Below are 24,959 nucleotides of genomic sequence, written 5' to 3' on the forward strand. Positions count from 1 at the left end.
AAGACTTCCACTACGTTGCTCCCTGTGAACTAGTAAATAAAAAATGTTTTCCGCTTGGTATTTATTATGGAATCAATTGTTTTGATGGTTGTACAATCTAACACTTATATGCCCATATAATAAATGGATGGTAGTGAATGATTGGACCCTAGCACATAAATCTTGTTCAGATTGGTCATGGTAAGGTGTTCGACAAGTGAGAGAATATTGGGAATCAAGGTGTCTCAACCTTAGACATCCCTAGCGTTGCATTTATTTATTTAATGCCTAAATTGAAATTTCTTGTTCACCATATTTTGTCATCTATTGTGACATGGCACGGTGAGTTGTCTTCATGCTAGCAGGTGACATGGAAGATGACAAGTATGAGTTTTTGTCCCTACATGGGAAAGTAGGCATCCCATTTTGGTAGAGATATTCTGCCCTCAACATCCTAGAAACTTGTGTAAGTCATTATTGTATGACAGATTCTTATGACAAGTTATCACAGATTCCTATGGCAGGTTGGACAAGTGTTAGAAGGCATCTTGCATGAACAATATGAGCACCCAATTTGGGTTATGAAGAGTTGTAAGAGAATCATTTATTTATAGTTAATTATGACATGATCTCTTATAACTTCAGGTGTTGTTAATTAGGATAGATTCTATGATAGCTGTAAGATATGTAAGAGCATCTTTCGTACCTATTTTTAGCAAAAATGAAGTGCCCGAGTTTGGAGGCATGTGAAAGGGGTTAGGGAATCTTGGACAAATGTTTGTTGCATGCTTAGAGATGTTGGAAAACTGTACCACATGGATTTGGGAGCCACCTCTTTTGGCTTGGTCTAGAAGCTACTTCAAACTTGTAAATCCCTATATATTGTATTTCTTTTGTGTGGGTTTAAGAGAGGAGTGAATAAAATTGTTCTTTGCAGGGTTATGTTGTCATATTTCCTCAAAAAGAGGAAGATGTAGACTCCATGTAAAGGCCTAGAGCCTACAAGTGTATTATAGCAGTTTGTTGCAAATTAATACATTGGTTTGATGCTTTGGAGTGTGGAGTTTTTTACTCGAAATGGTTTTCCCCACGTATATAGAAGTTTCTTCTCTTTTGTCTTTCTTCTATTCTTTTTCTTTCATGTTCTTTAAGTGTTGATTTACGTGTCATTATCCTGCCAAAAATTGTTTAGATCTATAGGCTACATTATCTTTCCTCTAAGGGTTAATGGATGGGAAATTAACTATGCCTGTTTCTACTTTAATGGCTTAGTAGTATGTGCTTGTACGAAGTTGTTGAACATTTGATTAAAAGAAACATAGGATACTAAATGTGCATAGTAGATCTCAAATGTCTTTCTAGGTTTGTCTTTCCACTTCAATCATGCATGGTACCACCATTCATGGGCCACACAATCAAGGTGCAAAGTAGTGAACTTAATAGCTTCATACACGTGGTAACTTCTTCATATATGCAGTTCAAGGAGAGATAGGTATCCAACTTCTGCAACCATAACCAAACCAAACAACCACTCGATCCATTATATGTGGCTATGTTAATCTTTTTGAGACGATGTTGGATGTTTTTACGAGGTTTCTCATCATACCTTGTTCCTCTTTGTCTCTCTCTCTATCCACTTCATTTCATCATCTCTTAATACTCAACAAAATACATGTCTTGATAGATGGTATAATCCATAGAATTATATTCAACATGGCACTTCACTATTTCTTCCAGTGGGGATGTAAGTTGCTCTTCTTTTGAGGGTGCTATCTCATTTCTCTCTTGAAATTTGGCTTTGAATATCTTCAAAGCTAGGTTAATTGAAGATGTTGAATTATTTACTTCCACCCTATTTGGAGTAAGGTTCCCATTGGTCCCTTGTTGATGCATCTCTTTCAAGGTCTTTACCATTTTTGCTATAGTTTCCCCTACGGATGATTGAAATTCTCTAGTCATCTCTTTGTTTTCAGTTTTGAGGACCTCTCTGAAATGATCTTATTTTTATCACCCATAGCTTCCTTTTCTCTCTTTTCCTTTCGCAAGTACCTAGTTTCCCTATTACTTGTTTGTATTAACCTACATCACCACACACTCATAGGAAAGTAGGAAATATGCTCTAATACCATTATAATGTCGCTTTCTAGAGTTTTAATGGAAATAACAAATTTGCAATATAAACAACAATATTCGCCAAATAACATTAACACAATTTTCAATGAAATATATCAACAAAAATAATGGATCAAACACCGACAACACACGTAAATTTGCACAATTGAATCACAACACTTTATTAATATCATCACAATGAATGCAACTATTTTACAGCCATTAGAACATCAATACGCCATAGTAACAATAATTCTCATAATGACTCATTGAACCTTCTTACAATGCCTTGAAGCTCCAATGCACTCCTTGAGAGAGAATGCCCTCAAAGAACCTAAGGGTTTTTGTCCTTTGATTCCAACAATCAATAAGTTCTATTCATTGATCACAATCTCCTTTGGGTTTTTGTCCACAAAAGACTCAATATCATTACTTTCGTGATCAATACAATTGCAAAGCTTCCTAGTTTTATATGCTATCCATTCAAAGATTAAATCAATTGGTTGGACTACTCGGCGAGTTGTAAAAACTTGCCGAGTTTTTCAACCCTGCAAGTTTTTTTACTTTAACTCGCCAAAACTACTCGCTAAGTTTTTGACAAAAACTCGGCGAGTCCAAGACAAAAACTCAGCTGCTTCAACATTACACCAAAAAACGTCAAAAACAGAGTTCATTTCATAATTTTAGCTTGGGTTTTTTGCTGAGAAGGGGGAAGAGTGACTCCAACATTCTTATAAGGTGATTTCCAGCTATTCTTGCCAATTCCAAGTGGACTTGAAGGGGATTTGAGGTGGTTTTTAAAAAAAAATCAGATTCCCAGGTTGGTTTTTTTATTTTTTTTCTATGCTTTTTTAAAACATTTTGTTTATTTTTTGTTGCATCTAGATGAATTAGAAATCATTCCTAAGTAGTCTAAAATCTTTTTAAGTTATTTGAACCATAGTTTAAAAACTTGCAGACTCGCCACGGACTTGCGAGTCCTTGGGAGCCGCAAGTCCTTGCGAAAGACTCGCGAGTCTTTTGCAAAGACTCGCTCAAGTCTTTTGCTCGGACTCACGAATCTTTCGCAAGGACTCGCGGGACCCAGAAATTACGCCTGAAAACACATAAAACTCATTTTTTTTTTTAAAATTCAACTCATTTGGCATTTTCTTTGGTTATAGCAGGTTTGTAGGGTTTGAAGGAGGAGAAGGAAGAAGATAAAATCAGCAAAAGAGATCTAGGTAAGGATTTTTTTTCTTTCTTTTTTTTTCATTTGAATCATTTCAATGTTTTGAAACTCAAAAATCTTGAAAAACAAGGGGATACGCTGCCAAAAAAATTTCTATTTCCTTTCCTAAGTTATTTCCTCATATTTTTTTCTTGTTTTTGAATGCTATTTTTCCCAAATGATTCATTGCCATTTTTTTTGTTGATTTTCCATAAAACCCTACTGATTTTTTTTTTTTCATGTTAAATCAGCAATGGCAAGTTCAACTCCAAGGGCAACCCCAAGGTCAGGAAGACAAAGAGATAAAGCATGGAAATATGGGATTCCAGGAAGCAAAAAGGGGGAGGTCACTTGCACCAAATGTAAAAAATGGATGATTGGTGGAATCAATAGATTAAAATACCACCTTGCACAAATACCTGGATATGGTGTGGAGGCATGCCCCAAATCAACTCCTGAGATTATTAGAGAGATGAAGGCCATTCTTGCTGAGAATGATATGCAAAAGGAAGAAAGGCAAAAAACAAAAGAAGCCATGGCAACTGCAATGAATCCCACATTGTCCACTTCGGGTCCCATTGGTCACACTCGGGGTCATCAGTCACTTTCAGCTTTTGGTGACAATGAGGGTGAGGCTAGTGGCACTCCTGTTAGATCAGACCCTAATTTTTTTGTACCACACAATGTTCCAGCTGCACAACCTTCACTTGAAGGTACAAGATGGAATAGAGAGAAGCATGAACAAGCACGGATAGCAGCTTCAAACTTTTGGTTTTACAATAATCTATCTTTCAATGCAGCAAACAATGTGTATTGGGAAGGTTTTGTTAATGCAGTAACAGTCGCGGGTAAGGGGTTTAAGGCCCCAACAGGTTATGACTTCAGTGGGCCATTGCTAGAGAAAGTTGTAAAATATACACAAGGTGTGGTTGATGATCAGAAAAGGCATTGGAAGAGAAAAGGATGCAGCATTTTATCTGATGGATGGACAGATGGATGGAATAGGACTCTTCTCAACTTCTTGGTGGCTTCAAATGGTGCAATGCTATTCATAAAGTCTATTGATGCCTAAAATGAAATAAAAAATGCAGAGACTTTCTGTAATCTGTTGGATGGTGTGGTTCAGGAAGTTGGAGTTGAGAATGTTGTCCAAATTATCACGGACAACGTAGCTGCATATGTATCTGCAAGTAGAATGCTTATGGAGAGGCATCCTTCAATTACATGGAGTCCTTGTGCTGCACTTTGCTTGGACTTGATGCTAGAGGACATTGGGAAGATTGGATGGGTGAAAAAAGTGGTTGAAGATGCAAGAAGTGTCACCAAATTCATCTACAACCATACTTGGGTGCTTGCTTTGATGAGAAAACACACAAATGGCAAGGACCTTGTGAGACCTGGAGTGACACGATTTGCTAGCCACTTCATCACTTTGCAGAGCATTCTTAGTGCCATTCCTCATCTTAAGCAGATGTTTGTGTCAGATGCTTGGTTGGGGTCTGCATACTCCCAAAGACCTGAAGCAGAGAAGATTGTGAGCATTGTTTTTGATGAAGGGTTCAATAAAAGTGGAGAGGAGTTGACTGCGGTAAGTAACAAACACAAAAGTAAAGTTTATACAATCTTGTCTATTTGCTGATTTTATCTTTTAGGGGTCGATTTTGTACTCATTTAAAATTTGTTTTCATTTTTTTAGCTGACAGAACCTTTGGTAAGGGTTCTTCGTATGGTGGATGGAGAGGGCATGCCAATGGGTTTCATTTATGAGGCCATGGATAGGGCCAAAGAGGCCATTTCATATTACTATCGTGGAAATACAAGAAAATGTGAAATCCTTTGGCGCATCATTGATCGTAGGTGGACAAACCAACTCCACCAACCGATACATGCCTTCGCCTACTTTTTGAACCTGAAACTCTACTTCTCTGATTTATTTAGGGCTGATGAGGAGGTCATGGCAGGTGTTATTACATGCATTGATAACATGACACCTGATTCTAAGTTGAGAGACAAGGTTCTTGATGAATTGGAGGTGAGATTTGACATTTGCAATTGCTCTCTCTTTATTTATGAATTTGGAAATGTTCATTATTGAATTTGAGTTTGACACTTTGACTATCTATTTCTGAATTTGGAAATGTTCATTGTTCAAGATCTACAAAAGTGCAGAGGGGAGACTCTTCTCATCACAACTAGCAATTGATAGGAGAGGAAAACAACAACCAGGTAAAAAATTTAGTAACTTAGTTCAATAGTGCAAGAAAAAACCTACAAACTTGATTGTTACATTTTTTTCTCAATTTTAATATTTCTAAATGTTTTTTGTAGATTTATGGTGGGAGAATTATGGTGCTGGCATGCCTAATCTTCAAAAGATAGCTATCCGTGTTTTGTCTCAGCCATGCAGTGCTTCTGGGTATGAACAAAATTGGACTGTATTTGAGAGCATTCAAACAAAGAAGAGAAATAGATTGACACAAAAGCGGCTCAATGATCTAGTATTTGTTCCGTACAACCTTCGCCTTCAAGTTAGACAAGTGGAGGGTGTTTCACATGAGGCCATTGACTTGGATGAAATTGATCCATATGATGATTGGACCATGAATGAACAAAATGATGGTGACGATGTCCTCCTTACCGAAGAAGAAATTGCAGAAATAGAGAGAGAAGTAGCACAAGATGCAGAAGGAGCAAGATTGGATGAAATGGAGGATGAAGATGAGGACGAAGATGAGGATGAGGAAGAGGACTTTGACTTTGAAGAAGAATCATCTCACCATTTAGATACCACAACACCCACTGCAACTACTTCTAGCTCAAGGCCTGAAAAATTGAGCTATATTAGGAAAAATACAAAGAGGAAGATGTAGTCTTCTCTTTGGTTTGTTGATGTTCATTGTTGTTTTTCACATTTGGAGTTGGACTTGGACATATCATTATATGTAATTTTGTGAACATTTATAAACTTATGCTGCCATTATACATTTTAGAGTTGAAAGTTGTAACTTGAATATGCTGCCATGAATGATGAAATTTCAAATATTGCGTGTTTGTAGATCATATGACATGTGTAATGTTTTAATTATGGCACTTATGTTCTCTAAATGCATTAATTTCTTTATGTTTTTTTTGTAAAACTACGGTTTTGTTTTTTGCCGAGTCTTTCGCGAGTCTTTCACGAGTCCGAGTCCAAGTCCAAATTTTTGGTTTGCTGAGTCCGTAGCGAGTCCGAGTTTTTAAACTTTGATTTGAACAAGATTTAACACTAGTTTTGACAAGTTTGGTTGAAATTTTCACTATTTTTTTGAAGAATCTCTAGTTTTCAAAAAAAAATCAAACCCTAATAGTTTTTTCTAATTTTAAACTTTGAATGATGTTTAAATTTTTTTCAACTAATTTAGATAGTTTGCTAAATTGTTCAACTAAAATGTTAACTTTTTTTTTTCACTTTGTATGTGTAGGTTAACTAGGCATTAATTATGGCAAGTTTTGATTGGCCACAAGAACCATGCCCATCTAGATATATAGGCACCCGTCCTAAAGGTGCTAGAGATAGGACTTGGAGGTATGCCTATGAGGGACCGGATCCTAGGACAGTTATTTGCATAAAGTGTGAAAAAATACTTCAAGGAGGGATCAACCGCCTCAAATACCACCTTGCAGGCATAGACAGGCATGATGCTAGAGAATGCATAGGGACCACTCCTGAAATAAAAAGACAAATGAATGCCCTACTTGCAGCTGGGGAAGAGAAGAAATTGCAAAGGGAGAGGAGAGGTCAAAGCTAGCCATGAGATCAGCCGTAGCTGAATCCCAAGGTGCTTCTATTGACATTGAAGAAGAACAAGAAGCACTTGAGGGCATAGTGGGCTCTCGGCATGGCCCACGTATCCACAAACCCACCACCACCTCGCCCATCGCTTCTGCTTCCTCTAGTAGAGTACTTGGCACTGGCAATGGCATTGTTGCATCATGATCAGGGTCCATAGGTGATAATTTTGTGCCCAAGAACACACCTGGAGCACAACCATCATTAGAGGCCACTGGATGGGATAGGGAGGCACATGAGAAAGCCGACATTGCATGTGTTGATTTTTGGTACTTCAACAACATTTCATTCAATGTGGTAGACAATCCTTTTTGGCTGAATTTGGTGACTGCAATGATAGTTGCAGGAAAGGAGTACAAGGCCCCAACTCACAAGGATTTGAGTGGGAGGTTAGTAAATTACTAAATAGTCCACTTGATTTCATTTTTAATTGTTTTTTAGATTTCTTGTTTATTAAATCAAAATTGTGTACTAACTACTAAGAACTAATTTCACTTTGTTCTTGTAAGTTGCTCACAAATGCAGTTGCTAGGGCAAAAGGAGTGGCGGAGGAACAAAAAATTGAACGGGCAAAATATGGATACACCATTCTTTCTGATGGGTGGACAAATGGCAAGAACAACACCATCATTAACTTTTCGGCTACTTGCAAGGGAAATGTAGTGTTCTTGAAATCGGTTGATGCCTCCAGCAAGGTGAAAAATGAAGAAAAATTGGCTGGAATGTTGGAGCACGTTGTCATGGAGGTGGGAGTAGAGAATGTGGTGCAAATCATCATAGATAATGCAACAGCATATGTGTCAGCAGATAGAATCCTTTTAAATTATCACCTTTAGCAATATTTTCATTTGTTGTGGCTTTGTTTTTATTGGTTGCATCTTTCTTAAGAATAACTTCTTTTGCAGGTAGAATTCTCCAAGAGAGGCACCCCACTCTTTTTTGGACACCTTGTGCAACACATGTCCTTCACCTTCTTTTGGAGGACATAGGAAAACTTGAGTGGGTGACTCCAGTTGTGGAAGATGCAAGGAGGATCACCAAATATATTTACAATCACCCTTGGGTTCTAAATTTGATGAGAGAGCACACCGAAGGGAAAGATTTGGTGAGACTTGGTGTCACAATGTTTGCAACGATTTTCTTGACGTTGCAAAGCCTTCTTGTTGCATTGACTTCTTTGAAACAAATGTTTGTGAGTGGAGCATGGCTAAACTCACCATATTCAAAGAAGCCTGAAGGAGATGTTATCGCATGCATAGTCTTCGACAACCAATTTGCACAAAGGGCTGCAAAGATTGTGAAGGTAACTTCAAAACTTTAATTTTTAATAATTCTTGATTCAAGTCTCTCATTACTAATTTGTAACTTCATTAATTAATCTTTTTGTAATTTGTATTTTTCAATTGTAGGTATCAAAGCCCTTGGTTAGAGTTCTCCGCTTGGTGGATGGGGATAAAACCCCAATGGGGTATATTTATGAGGCCATGGATAGGGCCAAGGAGTCTATCAAGAATTTCTACAAAGGGGATAGACTCAAATTTGATCCCATTTGGGAAATTATTGATAGGAGGTGGAACAATCAGCTCCACCAGCCCATTCATGCAGCAGGGTACTTCCTCAACCCTCGTTTTAGGTTCGGGAGTTCTTACTCAGATCCTAATGGAGAGGTTATGGAGGGCCTCAGTACATGCAGTGAGAGGATGGTACCCGATGTTGAGGAGAGAGACCTCATTGTGGGCGAACTCCAAAATTATGAGGAAGCAAGGGGTAAGTTATTCTCTTCAGAGCTAGCTAGGAGAGGAAGAACCACTCAAACCCCAGGTATAACATTTGCCATTTGGATTTTGGGATCTAAAGTGATTGATAAATTGATAAATTATGTTTTCTCTTTTCTCTTTGCTTTCTAACTTTTCAATTTTTTTTATTTTGCAGATGCTTGGTGGCAAAAATGGGGTGGAAACACCTATCTCAAAAAATTTGCCCTCAAAGTCTTATGTCAGCCTTGTAGTTCATCCAATTGTGAGTGCAATTGGAGCTTGTTTGAAGCAATCCACACGAATAAGAGGGACAAGTTAGCACGTAAGGAAGGTAGAGGAAGTATAAGGTGGTCCAATTGACTTGGATGATATAGATCCTTACAGAGATTGGACTTCACAGGAGCAGCCTCCATTGTTTTTCGAGGATGACATCATAGATTCCGAGAGGCAAGCTATGGAGGAGGAGGGGGGTGGATTTGGTTTCACGCTGGATGACATTGAGGAGGAAGAGGATGAGGATGAGGATTCATTGCCAGTGCCACAAGCGGGTGGAGACATAGCTTCAGCCAGGATGGAGGATGAGCCAGCCATACCAAGTGAGGAGGCACAGTCACGCCCATTGCAGACTTCTAGGACTAGACCCTCTAGTTCTACCTCTCCCCTAGTTTTTGCTAGAGCTGGGAAGAGGAAGTTGTAATTGTAATGATGTATTTGCTTTTGGTTTTACAAAAACTATTTACTATTTTGCTTCCAGGCTTCCAGCCATCAGCATTCCTCATGAGGATGCGATTTTGTAGATACTTTGCATTTAAATATATCTAGAATCAGCTTGTTTCTTTTGTGTTCTCATTTATTGACTCATTGGATGCATCTTGTCATTAAATTTTGCAAAAAAAATGCATTTTTAATTAAATTTAAGCATGTTTTTAAGTTGCCAAGTTTTTCGCCGAGTTTTTCCCAAGTTTTTCCTGAGTTTTTTTTCCTGGCCTTGGCGAGTTTTGCCGAGTGGTGAGTAGTTCAACTTTGGTTAGAACCCAAGATGGCACCAAGGCCAAAATTTGAATGCGACACACTACCATAGGTTGTTCTCATGGCCTTGCAATCTTCCCACCTTTTCACATGCTACAATTTCTCATTTTTTGCTCAAATTTTTTCGATTTCTTTGTTTGGGTATTTTGTCAAACACATGTCATGAGATTCAAAGCATAATTTTCTATTTGCTGACTTGGAAATGCTTACGAAAATGAAGAATCGCATAGTCTGCATAATAAGTAAATCATGTTTAGCAAAACTTTCGAGGGACTAGAAACATTACAATGATCATTTACAATTTATTCAAGAAATATAAGTAACAAATACAGTTCCACAGTTGTTCTGAATATCAGCAAATTTAATGTTAACACATACAAATTTGACCTTACATAGCAGCCCATTTAGTGGTTTGATATTAATCGTTTTCTACCCCAAGGTCCAATGCCAACAACTTGTACATGTGCCAAGGGTTCCATGTATTCCACAAGCCAATATAGACTTATATCCTATGTTGCCCCGAGTTTCCGGGATGGAGGGACGGGGGGATGGGGAAACGGGTTTCCGGGATGGATTTTTTTTCCCAGAGTAGGGGACGGCAGTGGGGACAGCTATATAAAAAATAGGGAAAATTTTAAATATTCATATAAAAACATGGATAAAGCATGCTTATATACATTATAAAACCTTAACATATAACGTTTGTGTTGAATAATTTAAATTGAGAGTTTGCATGAGAGTGGAAGTTAAACAAATAATCAAAATTCAATCATTAATTTTATGGGACAGCCAGAGTACGGGTTTCCGAAAGTTTTCGAGTTTCCAGGACATCCCCATTTCCGGGACGTCCCCGTTTTCGGGACGAGTCAAATTATGCCGGAAACGTATCCCCGGGTAACACTGCTTATATGCTTATGTCCCTCTTGCTTAGGATAGTTGATCCACTAAAAGGTGCCAAAACCCCCACAACCCAACCATAAAACTTTTTTTGGTTGTTCCACAAAAAAATATCTTATAGTGATATTTCCAATGCCAAAACAAGAACGAATGATGGCTGCAAATAAGCCTCACAACCTGCACAATGCTCACATCTAGTGTACAGATAAAATGGTGGCCAAGAATGGAGTCACAATTCACACCCATCTCCACAGTTGCAAACTACAGCAACCAACAAGAAAACCCTTAATCACCCAATTTCACCTTAAAATCCCAATGTCCGGCCAATGGAAGATAGGCAGCCAGATTAAAGCTTCAATCACCCTCACAAATCTGAAATCTCACAGTTAACCAGCAATCTCTATCTTTCCTGCAATCTCTACAAATACATTAACAATTTGTCTTGCTTGCAAAGCTTCACAAGTTGTCCAATCTTTCAATCCAAGCATGAAACCAATATGATTCCACTACAATCAGCTAGGGAAGATATTTCACCACCAAAACTGATTTCCCTTAGTGTTTTCATCCTAGGGTTTGCTCCACAAGAAGCTCCAAACTCCGCGATAGAGAAAATAAATAAGCATGCCCAAATGAGCTCCCAATTCTTCTTTACATATTTTCCTTAGAACATTTCCCAAGGGCTTTTCAAATTCTTGCTTAAAATAATTCATTATAGCACTTTGATAAAGTGACTTTTAAAATTTCCTTTTATATTTCAATGAAGTCACTTTATTAAATTAATTAAAATAAAGCTATCCATAAAATTTACTTTATTGGATAACTTTAATTAATTAATTTAATTTATTCCTTAAATGTCCTAAAATTAGCCTACAAGAACTGAATAAGCTAAATGGGTCATCTTCGGCTACTCCTCGAAATGGGGCATTACAATTTGGCCCACCATACACCACCATTGTTCCTCTTGTCTTGCTATGCCTCGACCCTTTCCCGTCATTCCCTTGATCTTGGGACACATCAGCTTGCACCCTCAATTCTTCATCCTCGACTTCTGGGTAAGCATTGGGCTGCAATCCTAACCCTCGATGTCAGGTCTACAATGGAGATATGACATCAAATGGTATACAGGTACAAGTATGGGTACATGGGTATGGCGGAAAAAAACGTCCATATAAATAAACATATAAAAATCATTATATATATAGGCTAAAAACAAGAATTAAAAAAATAGTGTAATTATAATATTAATTGTTTCACATACAATTTAATAAATTAATATTATAATAAGAAAAAATAAATATAAATTAAACGATTATATATTATTATATAATATTAATATATAACAACTTCAATTAGAAAGAAAATATTAATTATTTATTATAAAACAAATATATAATCTATTAACAGCAAACATAATGATTATATATCATTAAACATTTACATATATTAATTATAACTTAAATTATAAAATAATAAATATTAAACTATTAGTCTATTACAATACAAATTAAATATTTATTAGACATTATAAATTAAATCATGTATATTATTATAATTATATTAAATTCATATAATATATTATAATTAACAATATTAAACATAAAACTGTTAGAAATAAATTATTAAATTATAGTTTAAACTTTGAAATTTAAAGAGAATATTTGAAACAATCAAATGTTGAACTTAAAAATTGAAACTGAAAGAATTATTTTTAGAGAACTAGTCAAAAGCTAAAACTTAAAACCGAAAGTGAAAAAAATTGGGTACTTGTCGAGGGCAAACGGAGACCAATGACAAATAACAACTGTGGAAAATCATATTGATCTTTGCTAGAATATCACTACGCCATTCAAAGACAATCCAATTCACAGAACAATAAATTAGGGTTTTCACTCATTTGAAAAACTAAAAACAAAGCCCAAGAAAGTTGGGCTTGAATCAAGTTGGGATTTTCTTGGAAATGCCATATTGATAGTGGATTCGTCAGGTTTCAACAATAGACTAATCAAAACTTTTCTACCTACAAAAATATCAACCCTATCCAAATCCATAGGGATTCCAAGTAGTACCCAATTTCAAGATGTACTATATGCAAAATCGATAGATAAAATGGATGATTTGGCAACATAGAGAATATGCACATTAACAATGAGTTATGAAAGCAATTAAATTTTGAATTGTTTTTAATTTGTTCAACTCTCATGTGAACTCTAAATTCAACACTAATGTTGTGAATTAAGGATATATAATATAGATGATGAATACTTCATCAAAGTTATCATATAAATATTTGAAATTTAATTATATTTCTAAAATTTTCCCCTTTTTATCTAGTTGTCACCTTTGTTATCCCCTATCCCCTGCCATTCCCATCCTAGAAACTCAATGGAACATAGCTTGCAAACAAATTTCTTCAAATTTTCCAAGTTTCATCTAGTTCTTGTAGTTTGACATCAATGACCAGGTTTTAACTTTTATGGTAAAATACAACACTTGGAAAGGACAAAAAGGGTGAAACAATACAAATGACTATGAACAAAATGATGATAGAGTCACTTTAGTAGGGGTACAATGTATATATCATAGTTTAAAACTAGGTGAGAAACTTGCCAACTCATGGTACCAAAACTTCATTGTCTTCATTATGCTTCAAATTCACTCCCCAAATCATTACTCTGATACCAGATGGAGTGACTCATATTCAATAATGTTCACAGATATTACAGCTGAATGAGCAAAATTTTCCTGATAACAACAACAGCACAGAAAAATCCAATAGCATGCAAAGTAGATTCTCACAATTCCAAAAGCAAAATGTAGTCAAGAAGACTGAACATATTGCTTCAGCAACGATATAGATATCATACACATCTCTCAAATCTGAAACAAGGAGTAGGCAATGACAAGTGCTGAACTACATATATAAGCAGAGCCACACACAACTTGATGCTTAACAAATGACTACCTATGAAAATTGTTTTTAGTTTCTGGATTAGATTGTGTAAGCAATTTTCTAACCATCAACGTTTTGGATCACACTCCATGATCTATCATCGAGATGTAAGAGAGTTCAAGGAAAGAAGATGAACTCTCTTGCATCCTAATGATGAATCACAAAGTGTGATCTGAAATGTTGATGGTTAAAAAATTGCTTACACAATCTAATCCAGAAACTACAAACAATTTTCATATGGATTGTGGAAATCTAATAGCATTGAAATGACTAACTAGTTTCTAAATATAACTATCACTAGGTTTGGGAAATCCTAAGGTTTTAATTAGGCAAACTACATGGATATCAAGAATCTTGAAATTAACATATGAGTTTATCAACAATTATGTGCACCACACAACGGTCACTCACTATAATAACAAGAAAAATGTTAGGTTCGTAACATTCAAAGCCATTCAATATATTTGGTTCCTTCGGTTCCTTTTGTAATTCCATTCTTGAAATCTTTTGTGCTCTCTTTACTCTATTCTCAGAAATCTTAAAAAGAATGTCCTTGTAACGATTCTAATAAAGGGTATAAGGAAATTTTTATGTGCTTTGAACTCCTTTGACACCATCACTCATCATGTTTCCCCCCCCTTCCTTCTATTCACTTGGTCTCTGTGCTAGTGAGTGTGCATTCTCTTCGACTCTTGTTATTGCTCCTCACAATTCCTCTTCAGATCAAGATAGCAGTAACCTAGGAAGAATGGCAACTTCACAAACATGCACTCCAGTCAAGTTGATAACTATGTCAATGGAGTCTATGCATTCATAGATTAGTATTAAGCAAAGTTGGCTGCAAGTGCATTCCAGACCACGCTAAATTCTCATGCCAAATCATCCTCCTTGTTGACTTCAGTTCAACTTGTATCTTTTTGTGAAATTCCCTTCATTAACAACAGCTACAAGTACATACTACTCAAAAAGAAAATTCTATGACGGCAACAAACAATGGTGTTTCACATGGAAAACAAGATGATTCAATTATGGAAACAACGCTAGAAATGTAGAATATTAAAATTTGCACATGCAAAATGTTACATCTATCTGAAAAACATTGCTGTATAGAATTACACTCAACAAAGACGCCAATATGAAGAAATGAAGTCTTATCTATTATCACAATGAGATGTACAATGATCTATGGTAGACAATGATGTAGCTCTGTACCAATGACTAATGACTATGTTTCCAATCTATCTGTATGTTACTTTTTGTGAGAGGGTGTAATGATTGGGAACAACATCATTGACAAACTACCATACTCAACAACAAATTGAAATAACTCGATATCTTAAAATTTTCATTTCCAACAGAACACACTAACTTGCTTATCATACTTTATTTTAAATTCATTTTCCAAGTACATAGTATTGCTCTCTACAATGAAAACGTACATGTTTGGGCACCAGATTCAAAGTATCCTGCCCATCATGTTTCTGTCCTTAATGTCCACTGTGGGTCATCTTCAGTTGTTTCTTCCTTGTCACTGTAAGCAGAGGTCACAACATCATCATTTTCAATTGTTTTATCACTTTCATGATTTTCTTCCACTGCCGACATCTTCAAGTTTTCGTGATTTCTCAGTTCTTTGAGTTTTCTTGCAACTGCAAAATACAGGAAACTCTGCTATTCAATATTTCTATTCCTTTGAGATGTTGGGTTTCTTTTTTGGAGGTTTCACATCTGAAAATATCTAAATTCAGTTTGATATTTTTTGCATTGAATGGTGTGTTTCTAGCAATGTTCAATGATAATCTTCCATGCAGTATCCAACATTCTCTATAACAGCATCCATCAAAACATCATGTCATGTTGGTTGAAAATTTTGTACACTTGGGGAAATATACAAAATTGTGGTTTCAACCACAGCACACGAGTAAAAACTCTCCTAATTAAGGGAAGGCTCCCCCTATCTAACTACAACTTTGGAAAATAAAATGGGATGGGACAGCAGTCTTTCTTCTTTCTTCAAGAAAGACAATATCCTTTTCTCTTCACAGAAAAGGATAGCGATTGAATATGAACAACAATAACTACTTTCAAGTGAAATGAGAGAAAGGAAATGAAGTTTCCTGAAAGCGCAAAGACTTCCGTCACTTCCTTCGGGACGGGACAGCAATATCAAGCTCAAAGACTTGACTATTGGAAGTCCTATCTACCCTTTTGCTATATTAAATTTTACAACGAATAAAAGATAACAGCTCAAAGACTGAAATAATCTATTCTTTTAACACAAAGACAAGAACTAATGCAAGCTCAAAGACTTGCTGCTATTTCTTATCAAACAATAATTTTTCTCAAGAATGGACGCAAGCTCAAAGACTTGCTGCTCCTTCAAGAGAGTTTCCTATTTTAATTAATCTTCTCTACTTGCAGCTCAAAGACTTCAAATCAGATTGGACTAAGCTCCTTTAGAAACACTTTGCATAGAAGATATAAAAAGATTCAAACTCAAACATGTAGCTCAAAGACTCAAACCTTCTTTATTATTCTTCAAAAACTTTCAATCCACATACATAAGCTCAAAGACTTCTTGCTGTAAATTTGGCAGAGTTTTTGCTTGCTTTCCAAAAGATATATTTACAATGGACCTCTCAAGTATTTATAGAAGAGGAGCCTTGAGAAAAAGGTGGGAGGATCCTAACTAACTTGAGACATTCTCTCAACCACCAAGACTCCTTCAATAAATAACTGAGACTTCATTAATTAACTAAGAGTTACTCTAACTAACTAAGACTTATTCCAACTACAGTCCTAATCGGACATAACTTGTAGTTGCCTTACATGTAATTACAAAAGTACAAGTAATGTGTAACTTGTATTTTACAAAAATTACTTTTACATGTAACTTGTCAAAACGAAATTACAACTAAAGATTACAAAAGAGAGAAAATTCAACTAAGTGTTGAAAAACACTTAAGTTGCCTTTTGTGAAGACATGAATCCTTGAAATTTCCGGATGCTCGCTTGTAGTTCCTTGGGATTCGGTTCATGAGTGTTCTTAGAAACTACCATAGTCTTCACAATAGTGTCGTGACAGCGGAGGAGAGCAGAATTGTCTTTATCCAGGATGGACTGGATCTCATGCAAAAAGGCTTGGTGTTTCATCAATGCTTGAATTGAAAATGCCGAGAATTGTTCACTCCTCCATTCACCATGAATCCTCATCTGTAAATCCGCAAGAACCTTTTCTTCTGGAATTAGCTCTCCATCCTGACTTACTATATTGCAAGAGGCCCTTTCACAATGTGAGACAATACCTTGATAAACTTCATCCCGGAATCTCCTTGCATCACTGATCTCTTCGATGAGGGACTTAAGAACAAGAGTCTTGTTTTCCATAATTTCTTCGAATTCCAAGTACATGACCCTAGAAGAAATGATGGCGTGATCCTCCAGGATATTAAGCTATTGTTGGGGCATGGTACGCCAGATTGCCAGACTTTTCTCAACACTTTCCAGATTCTTTTTGAAAGTGTTAGAAGTCTGATCCAATTTCTCCTCAATGGTTTCCAGCTTAGACATTATTTGAAAAATGTCTTTTATTACTTGCACGCATTGATCATGAAGCTGATCAACCCAGGAATCCAGTGCTTGTACTTTCTGAGCAGCCCTTTCCACTCCACGAATCGATTCTTGGGAACCGGAAGAACCTATGGAGTTACTCCCTTCAGCAGCAGGTTTTGTGATTTTATTGATGGCTGCCATGAGCTGTCGGTTTTCTTCTTCTAGCTTGTCTTTCTTTGCAAGAAGATCGTCACACCTTTGCACTAGTGAAGCAACAGAAAACTGAGCATCATGTTTAATGACTTCATGTGTTTGCTTGCCCAATTCTACCCTTGTAACCTTATAATCAGCAGCTGACATTTCATCAAGTGGTTTATCTGCAATAGGTTCCACAATTTCAGCTACTTTCATCTTGTTGCTATCAACAGTTACCCTAGAGATAGTCTTTGCCTTCTTAGCAACTTTTGATCTGGACTGTTTGAGTTGCTGGTAGTCAAAGGCATCAGGTGAGATCTCTTGCTTCTTTCTTTTCGGGGTGAAAGAACTAAGCCATGGAGGCAAAGTCATCAACTCACTTCCTGTAGCAGCTGTAGGCAAAGGAGAAGCAGTTTCTGTTTGAATTACCATGGTCACCCTGGGAGGAATATCTGTTTGAATAGCGACCACGGTTTGCTCAGTTACCAATGGGCATGAAGATTGCCTCATGAATTCTTCAAAACCAGAAGTGGAACTATCAATTTCTGATAACTAAATGCAAGTGGGATTATCTTCAGGACCTTCCAACACACTTTCTCGTTGTTGATCAGGAGAAGGCCCGTATGCTGAAATGGGAACTGCATTCTGAGGAGACTCATCAATGAGCAAATCAGGAGGAGAAAGAGGCGTCTCAATAGAAACTCGAGGAATGACCTCATGAGGCGTGTCTGAAACTGGAGACTTAGGCGCATCATCAGATTGCTGCCCCTCTTCTGGATTATCCAGATCGATCACCCGAACATGGAACTGTGATTTCTCCTTTCCACGAGTAGTTGTCTCCTCAGGAGGAAGCACTACTGCACGACTAACTCGTAACTTGATCCTTGTGCCTGAAGATGAAGCACCCTCCTTATTATCAATCTGAATCTCAGACTTCCGTCCAAGAGGCCCTGTAGAATCATCTTCTTTACCAACCTTGATTTTGATAAGTCTAACAGCATTACTTTTCAGCCATGCGTTAATGTTGGCCAAGATAGGCTGAAATCTGTCAAGGATGGAGACGCACTCCTTGTGTGACCATTGGATCAAAGGAAGTGGAGCTTCCTCAACCCTTCGTGAAGTGTATTCAGGATCAAGTATATGCCCGTCATCGATCATCCCTTGTGGGATATCCGCCAAGTTCAAGTCAACAATTTGCTCAACAGTGAGCCTGCAATAATCCATTTTCAGAACTTCGACTTCCGTGCGGAGATCTACCCAGATGTCTTCAATGCGATGAACATGCACAAAGGATTTCTTGATCTTCTCCTTCATACCTCTATAATCAAAATCAGCTCTAGGTTTGAACCTCTTAAGCTTGATTTCTTGCAATTCAACCTCCATGGCCTTAGCCTTCACAGATGTGACAAGGGAGTATCGACCAATTTTCAATGGATTTGTACTGGAGATCCCCATTCCAACCTTGTGTCTAGCAGACTGAAGAGTATGAACAGCCATAATCTGTCTTCCCAACTCCATAAGAATTATCTTATCGGTTGGGTATCTTGGAAGCATGTATGGCTGTCCATCATAGCACCCAATCCTCATGTAGGTGAAGGTGGGAAATTGCAGGAATAAACACCCATACTCAGACACCTAAACCCATGCCTCATCTGATACTCTTTTATTTCTGAGATCTCTATCAAACTGACACATGAAATATCCGAAGAATGCATCTTGGACTCTTCTAAAATGTAGCCTGCTAGGTTTCAATGGCAACTGGTCATAATATTCCCAAACTGGTATAAGCGAGCGATCACCCTTGGTAGAAAGACCTGGAAAGTGTCTAAGTGACGCTGCTAAATATACCAAATAAGAATTCATGAAAAAGGTCATAGTGGTAGGAACTGCTGCAAGTTGTTCGCACAAAGCATCGCTGATGATTTCACCCCATGAAATGTGATGCGACTGCCGTATGAACATGATGAATTGATACATCCATGGCTCAAAGACATTGGAGTGCTCAAGGCCCAACATTCTGCTGAGAAGAGTGATGGTGTCTCCTATCTCCCACTTGAAATCACAACGGTACAACTTTGCCCATCTTGAGAAGGAAGGACGTGGCTCTTGAATCCATCTATTGATGTGTCGCTCGCAATCTTTTTCCCTTTTCACATAATACTCTGCTGCACTTTCTTTGGTGATTTCCATATAAACAGGTGCAGGAGGTATTTTGAAGACCTTCTCGATTGTATCCGCATCAAGACGAATTATAGCTTCACCATCATCATTTTTGATGACTCTTGACTCTTTGTCAAAATGATGGGCGCATGCAAGAACAAACTCAAGTTTTAGGGCAGCTACTGGGAAAGAAGATGCATGGTGGATATGGCTGTCCAACAGCCGCTGCAAGTTGTTATCCTGTGGATCTTCTACCCTGTGAATGAATTCTGCCATATCAACGTGCCCTATTTCTGTGTCCCTAATGCGATCCAATGGAGAAGATACCTGGGAAGGGGTAACCTCATTCTGGTATTTGTCATATTTGTATTTCATTTTCTTTGGAGTTGGCGATGCCGGCAAATCTGACATTGATTGTGAGCCTGGAATGCTGTGATGAAGACTTAAAAGGGTTAAGGCCACATCATAATCAGCTGCAAGTATCATTCTTTCTTTTTCAAATGAGTAAAACTTTGATCTCTGAATTTCACGGTTTTGTGAGAAGAAGAGGGAAGATATGTAGAAATGGGAAAATCTTGACTTTGACCAATTTCGGATCTTGGAGAAATTTTCGCAAGTATACAAGTTGGAAAGTACATACATGCAATCGGGATTTTAAAACCCGAATACAAGTACACTTGTAAATTCGAAAATGGAGAAATGGATGAAAAATGGGATTTTGACTTGCGGGAAATGATGGGAATGGAAAGTACGGATATGGGGAACGTGAATGGATAGAAACGGGAATATCCGGGATAGTCATTTTCATGAAAATGGGAAGATCTTTTCAACATGTAATCCGGTTTTTAAAACCCGAATTTGCAAGAGAGGGGTATTTCACACTTTTCAAGCTTGGAATTTTAACCAAAAATGATTAAATTCCTTAACCGTAGGGGAAGAACAAGAATTTCCAGCGAACTTGTAATCGAGATTAAAAATCCCGAATACAAGCTAAGATGGAATTTTGAGAAGAATAATGCAATTTAACAATTGCATTTCAAAGGGAAGATTTCTTTCATAAAAACCAATTTTTTTTAGGGGAAGAACATCACATGCCAAAAATACAACAAATAACGAAAAATGAAGAAAACAAGAAAATAATAAAAAGAAGAGAAGAAAGGAAGAACATACCTTTATTAGAAATGCAAAATGCTTCTCCAACAATGCAATACTTCTTGAGATGAAGAAGCAAAACCGGACTATCAAACCCTTATCACGTTTTTGTGAAAATGCCCCCAAATATGGCAGCAATCTTAAACTTGGAGGAGCAAAATGCCAATGAAAGTGTGCATTTCAAGTTTATTGGAGCAAAACAATTAAGGTATTTGCTGGAGCAATAACACCAAAGGTGTTTGAGGAGGTAATAACGCCAAAAATTAAAAACGCAGCCAAAGAGAATCACGTTTTTGCAAAAAACGTGGTATTCAATACACATTCAATGGATTATTAAATGTGTTGAAACCTATCCCATACTCCACGCCTTGATAGGAAAGAGCAAAACGATTTAGGAGTGTGCAAATTGTTAAAGATTTAACTCCTAAAAACATGGCATTAAAGAAGAACGTGGTTGCTGATTTAGGGCAAAGACCAGCAAATGTATCCTCCAAATGGCGTGAGAGATGTCCAACAAAGCATGAAGATAGGATGCAAACCAAAACGCCTCCCTCATCCAACGATTTCTCCACAAATTTCGCCTTGAAATGATCAAAAATAGTTTTTCCCTTGCATTTCGGTTTTTTGGGAGCAAAAGACAAGTTCGAAATACCCAAAATCATGCAAATCGGGTTTTAGAAAGAAAACAACAAGTTCGATTTTTCACTTTTTCCATTTACAAGCCAAAATCGGGTTTTAAAAGACAAATGACAATTTTAATTTATCACTTTTTCACTCATCAAGCCAAAATCGGGTTTTAAAAGACAAATGACAAGTTTAAAAAATACTTGTAAAAGGGAAATAAAATCCCTACAACAAGTTAAAAACACTTGCACATATGTAATGGGGATTTAAAATCCCTATTACATGTGAAAACCATTAAAGTAGGGGTTTTTTGAACAAACTGCAAGTTTACTTGTAGTTGAGCCAAAAATCCCCTATTTTAACTAAAAATGACCAAAAAACAATAAAAAGATAAAAACATTAAAGGGGAAACTTAAAATAAATTACAAGTGACATATTTAGAACAAAAGTGCACATGTAATTGATCAAAAATTCCCCTACAAAGACCACAACAATGAATATCATTAAAACTTGCAGTTTGAAGAAAATTCTCCACCTGCAGTTTGGGTTTTAAAACCCGAAATTGAAGGAAAGGCATAGCAAACGAACCCAGAATTGGACGAAATTCGAAACGTAGTTCGAGAATGGACTGAGGATCAAGCCAGTCCAAGGATTAGTCGAAATTCTGCCTCGGGAAGCGTGCCATAGAGTAAAAATTTCAATTTTTTCATAAAAATTTCACTGTAGTGGTCCTTCATTTTTGAAAACAAAAATGAGGACAACATGTCAAAACTAGTCAAAGTCAAATGATACTTAGTTTCATTTCTGGCTTATTTTTTCCTTTCACATTCAGGGACTATTTCAGATTATTAAAAAAAATGTAAAATATCATCCTAATGCTGAGTGCCTTCCCGTCTTTTCCTAACAGGATTTTTTTTCAAGAATTTATCACTTTAGTATGTATACGGAAAATTTGTTTACCTACAACTATATGTTGACCAAACATTCTTATCTGTCTTTACCTTTTTAACATTTTTTTACAAAATTGAACAAATTTGGAATTTAAATCTTAGTTGCTACCGAGTGCATCTGCCTTGAAACTTTTTTAACTAGCCTTTGGATTTTTAGAAAAGTCAAGCCTCTGATCTAAGAGCCAGACTTTGAAAATTACAGTAAGTCTTTGTCTTTGAATATAATTTTTTATTTGCCAACCTTCTCCTTCAAGATTTGTCCTTCACAATCTGTCTTCAATACTCTATCTACAGAGTTTCTTTTGTCAGGAATCTCCTACAGGGACATGATAGCTCAGTTTTTCAACACACATGCAAATCGTAAGGAAAGAAGAAAAATCCCAAATTTTTTTGGAACTGATTCACTTGCACAATTGTTTTTGGAACAGTTAGCATCTGAATTGATTGTTCTACTTTATTTATAACTAATATATGTTACAACTTACAAATAAGTATCACTTGTAACAACAATGTTGCACTTATTGGCACCTTTTGTTACACAAAATTTTAATATCTATACATATGCACCTAAATAAACATTAATTCTAACAATAGAAACATGAATTGCTCAATGGTAAGAGAAGGAAAACATATAAATCCTCACAAAGCATTGCAATAATAAGAAAAAAGATACTTATTATTTGGCAAAAAAGGCTGACATAAAACATGGACCTGTAAGATAATCGTTCCCAGTAAACTTGGGGCATAAGAGCAATGCATTTGCAAGAGTACATGGACTGAACCGAATATGAATGAATATGGATAGGATGCAAAATTGAATTAAGAGCTGATGTAAAAAAGGTAACTTAAGACATATAATGCAATTACTTCCATATCAGATCCCTGGTAACATACACTGCACCATAGATTTTAAGTATAACATAACATATACTTTTAAATTAAAATCATTCCTATATGCATCTAATGCCATAATATATTCAGAAGAAACTTCCCTTTGTTCCAGAACGAATAACCACCAATCTATTTGCAGAAACAATCTTAGTAGAAATTGAATCAATGCCATTTATATTTCTCTGCCATTGGTGAATCATATCTTCAAGCTCAAATCAACCTCATAAAATTCTGTGGAATATCCTACTTCAAGACAAAAAATGCAGTAAATGATTCCCTTAAGATCATCTACATTCATGATCACCTTCATTTGAGGACTAGCAAAAGGTATGTTCAAAACACTCCCAACAGCTTCTGTTGTTTGCCTCGTCCTAGTAAATGGGGAAAAATATAACTGAACCTTTTCAATAGGAATGTTCTCTGATGTAATTTCCTGCAATGAAAAGACGACAATCAAAAAGAAAATATCTAAAATGAGGAAATACTTTTAAATGTAGAAACAATTAGGCAAATAGTTTGAATTCAGAAATGATATAATATATTAATTGTTAAATTTTTCATGCAAATTCTAGCAAAAATATTGTCTTTTTAACATATAGCAAACTGAACTATTTTGAGGACCTCTTTGCAATTAGCAAATTGATTTCTTCATATGAAGCATAAAAGAAATGCTAAATTTAGATAAATGGCCTACATAAGTAAAACGCTATACAATCACAAGAGGGACAAGCATAAAATGTGATTTTTATAGATCATTCCCACCAAAGATTTGGCCATGTTTACTCATACTGAAACAATTGAACATAAATTATAATCAAGAACTAAATTTCTATAGGAAAAAGTAGCTATGAGAACCATAGACGTTCACAGAAATGGATGAATCTATAAAAAAGAAAGGCAGGCCTATACGCCTCAAACATATATCTAGTTTATTAAAAAAGAATTAGGGTTTTGATAACACAATAAGTACCAAATGTACTAAAATGCCAAAATAACTAGAGGGTGTAAACCAAGATTTCAACCCCAAATCATAAGATCCAATTGCAAGCACATATAGCTATATGATGGAATCGACCCCTCAATGAGTAAATGAAAATCAAAGTAGGAGACCAAGAATACAATAAATTGTTGCCACACATATGTGTACGCCTCGAGCTAGAACAACTAATGGCACCAAAACAAAAGATCCAATTGATGATTTGATAATGTTCTATGAAGATGTCGATGGCTAATGGGGTTATGTTGGACAATCCTAGGTGGAAAAAAGGTACTTTAACTATAGCCTGTCCAAGCCACCAACATAGATGAACCTATGAATGTAAGGAATGAAAAAAAAGGTAATGATTTTTCATGACCCAATTCACTATCCTTGATGGTTAAACAAAGAGATTTATGGTGCCAAGACAAGAGAATTAGGATGTACTAATAGTCAAGTGCTCAAGAATCTATGGTATCCAAAGGCTTTCACTCATCTTGCCATCAATAGAAACTATAGTGAGCTACCAGTCCAGCCTCAACCCCCTCCTTGGATCCAATGGAACTTCAAAATGCACCTATCCAGCCAAACCCGTTGAGGGCTGCTTCTGGAAGGATAGGTAACTCGATCAGCTAACTAGCTAGCCCTAGAATATTGTATTAGCTTGGTTGAGTCCGGCTGAGTCCCAACTAGTTT

At 36.5% G+C, this 24,959-nt stretch overlaps 1 protein-coding gene across 1 annotated transcript in view; it reads right to left on the reverse strand.

Moving 5' to 3' along the window:
- The window catches only part of LOC131065600 (uncharacterized), a 203,524-nt gene that overhangs the window by 112,650 nt on the left and 65,915 nt on the right, over nucleotides 1–24,959 (reverse strand). Inside the window, exon 3 of the mRNA XM_059208740.1 lies at nucleotides 23,592–23,720. Coding sequence (XP_059064723.1) covers nucleotides 23,592–23,720 — 129 coding nt within the window. The remainder of the gene's footprint in view (nucleotides 1–23,591; nucleotides 23,721–24,959) is intronic.

Source organism: Cryptomeria japonica, chromosome 7, assembly GCF_030272615.1.
Source record: "Cryptomeria japonica chromosome 7, Sugi_1.0, whole genome shotgun sequence".
NCBI lineage: Eukaryota > Viridiplantae > Streptophyta > Pinopsida > Cupressales > Cupressaceae > Cryptomeria > Cryptomeria japonica.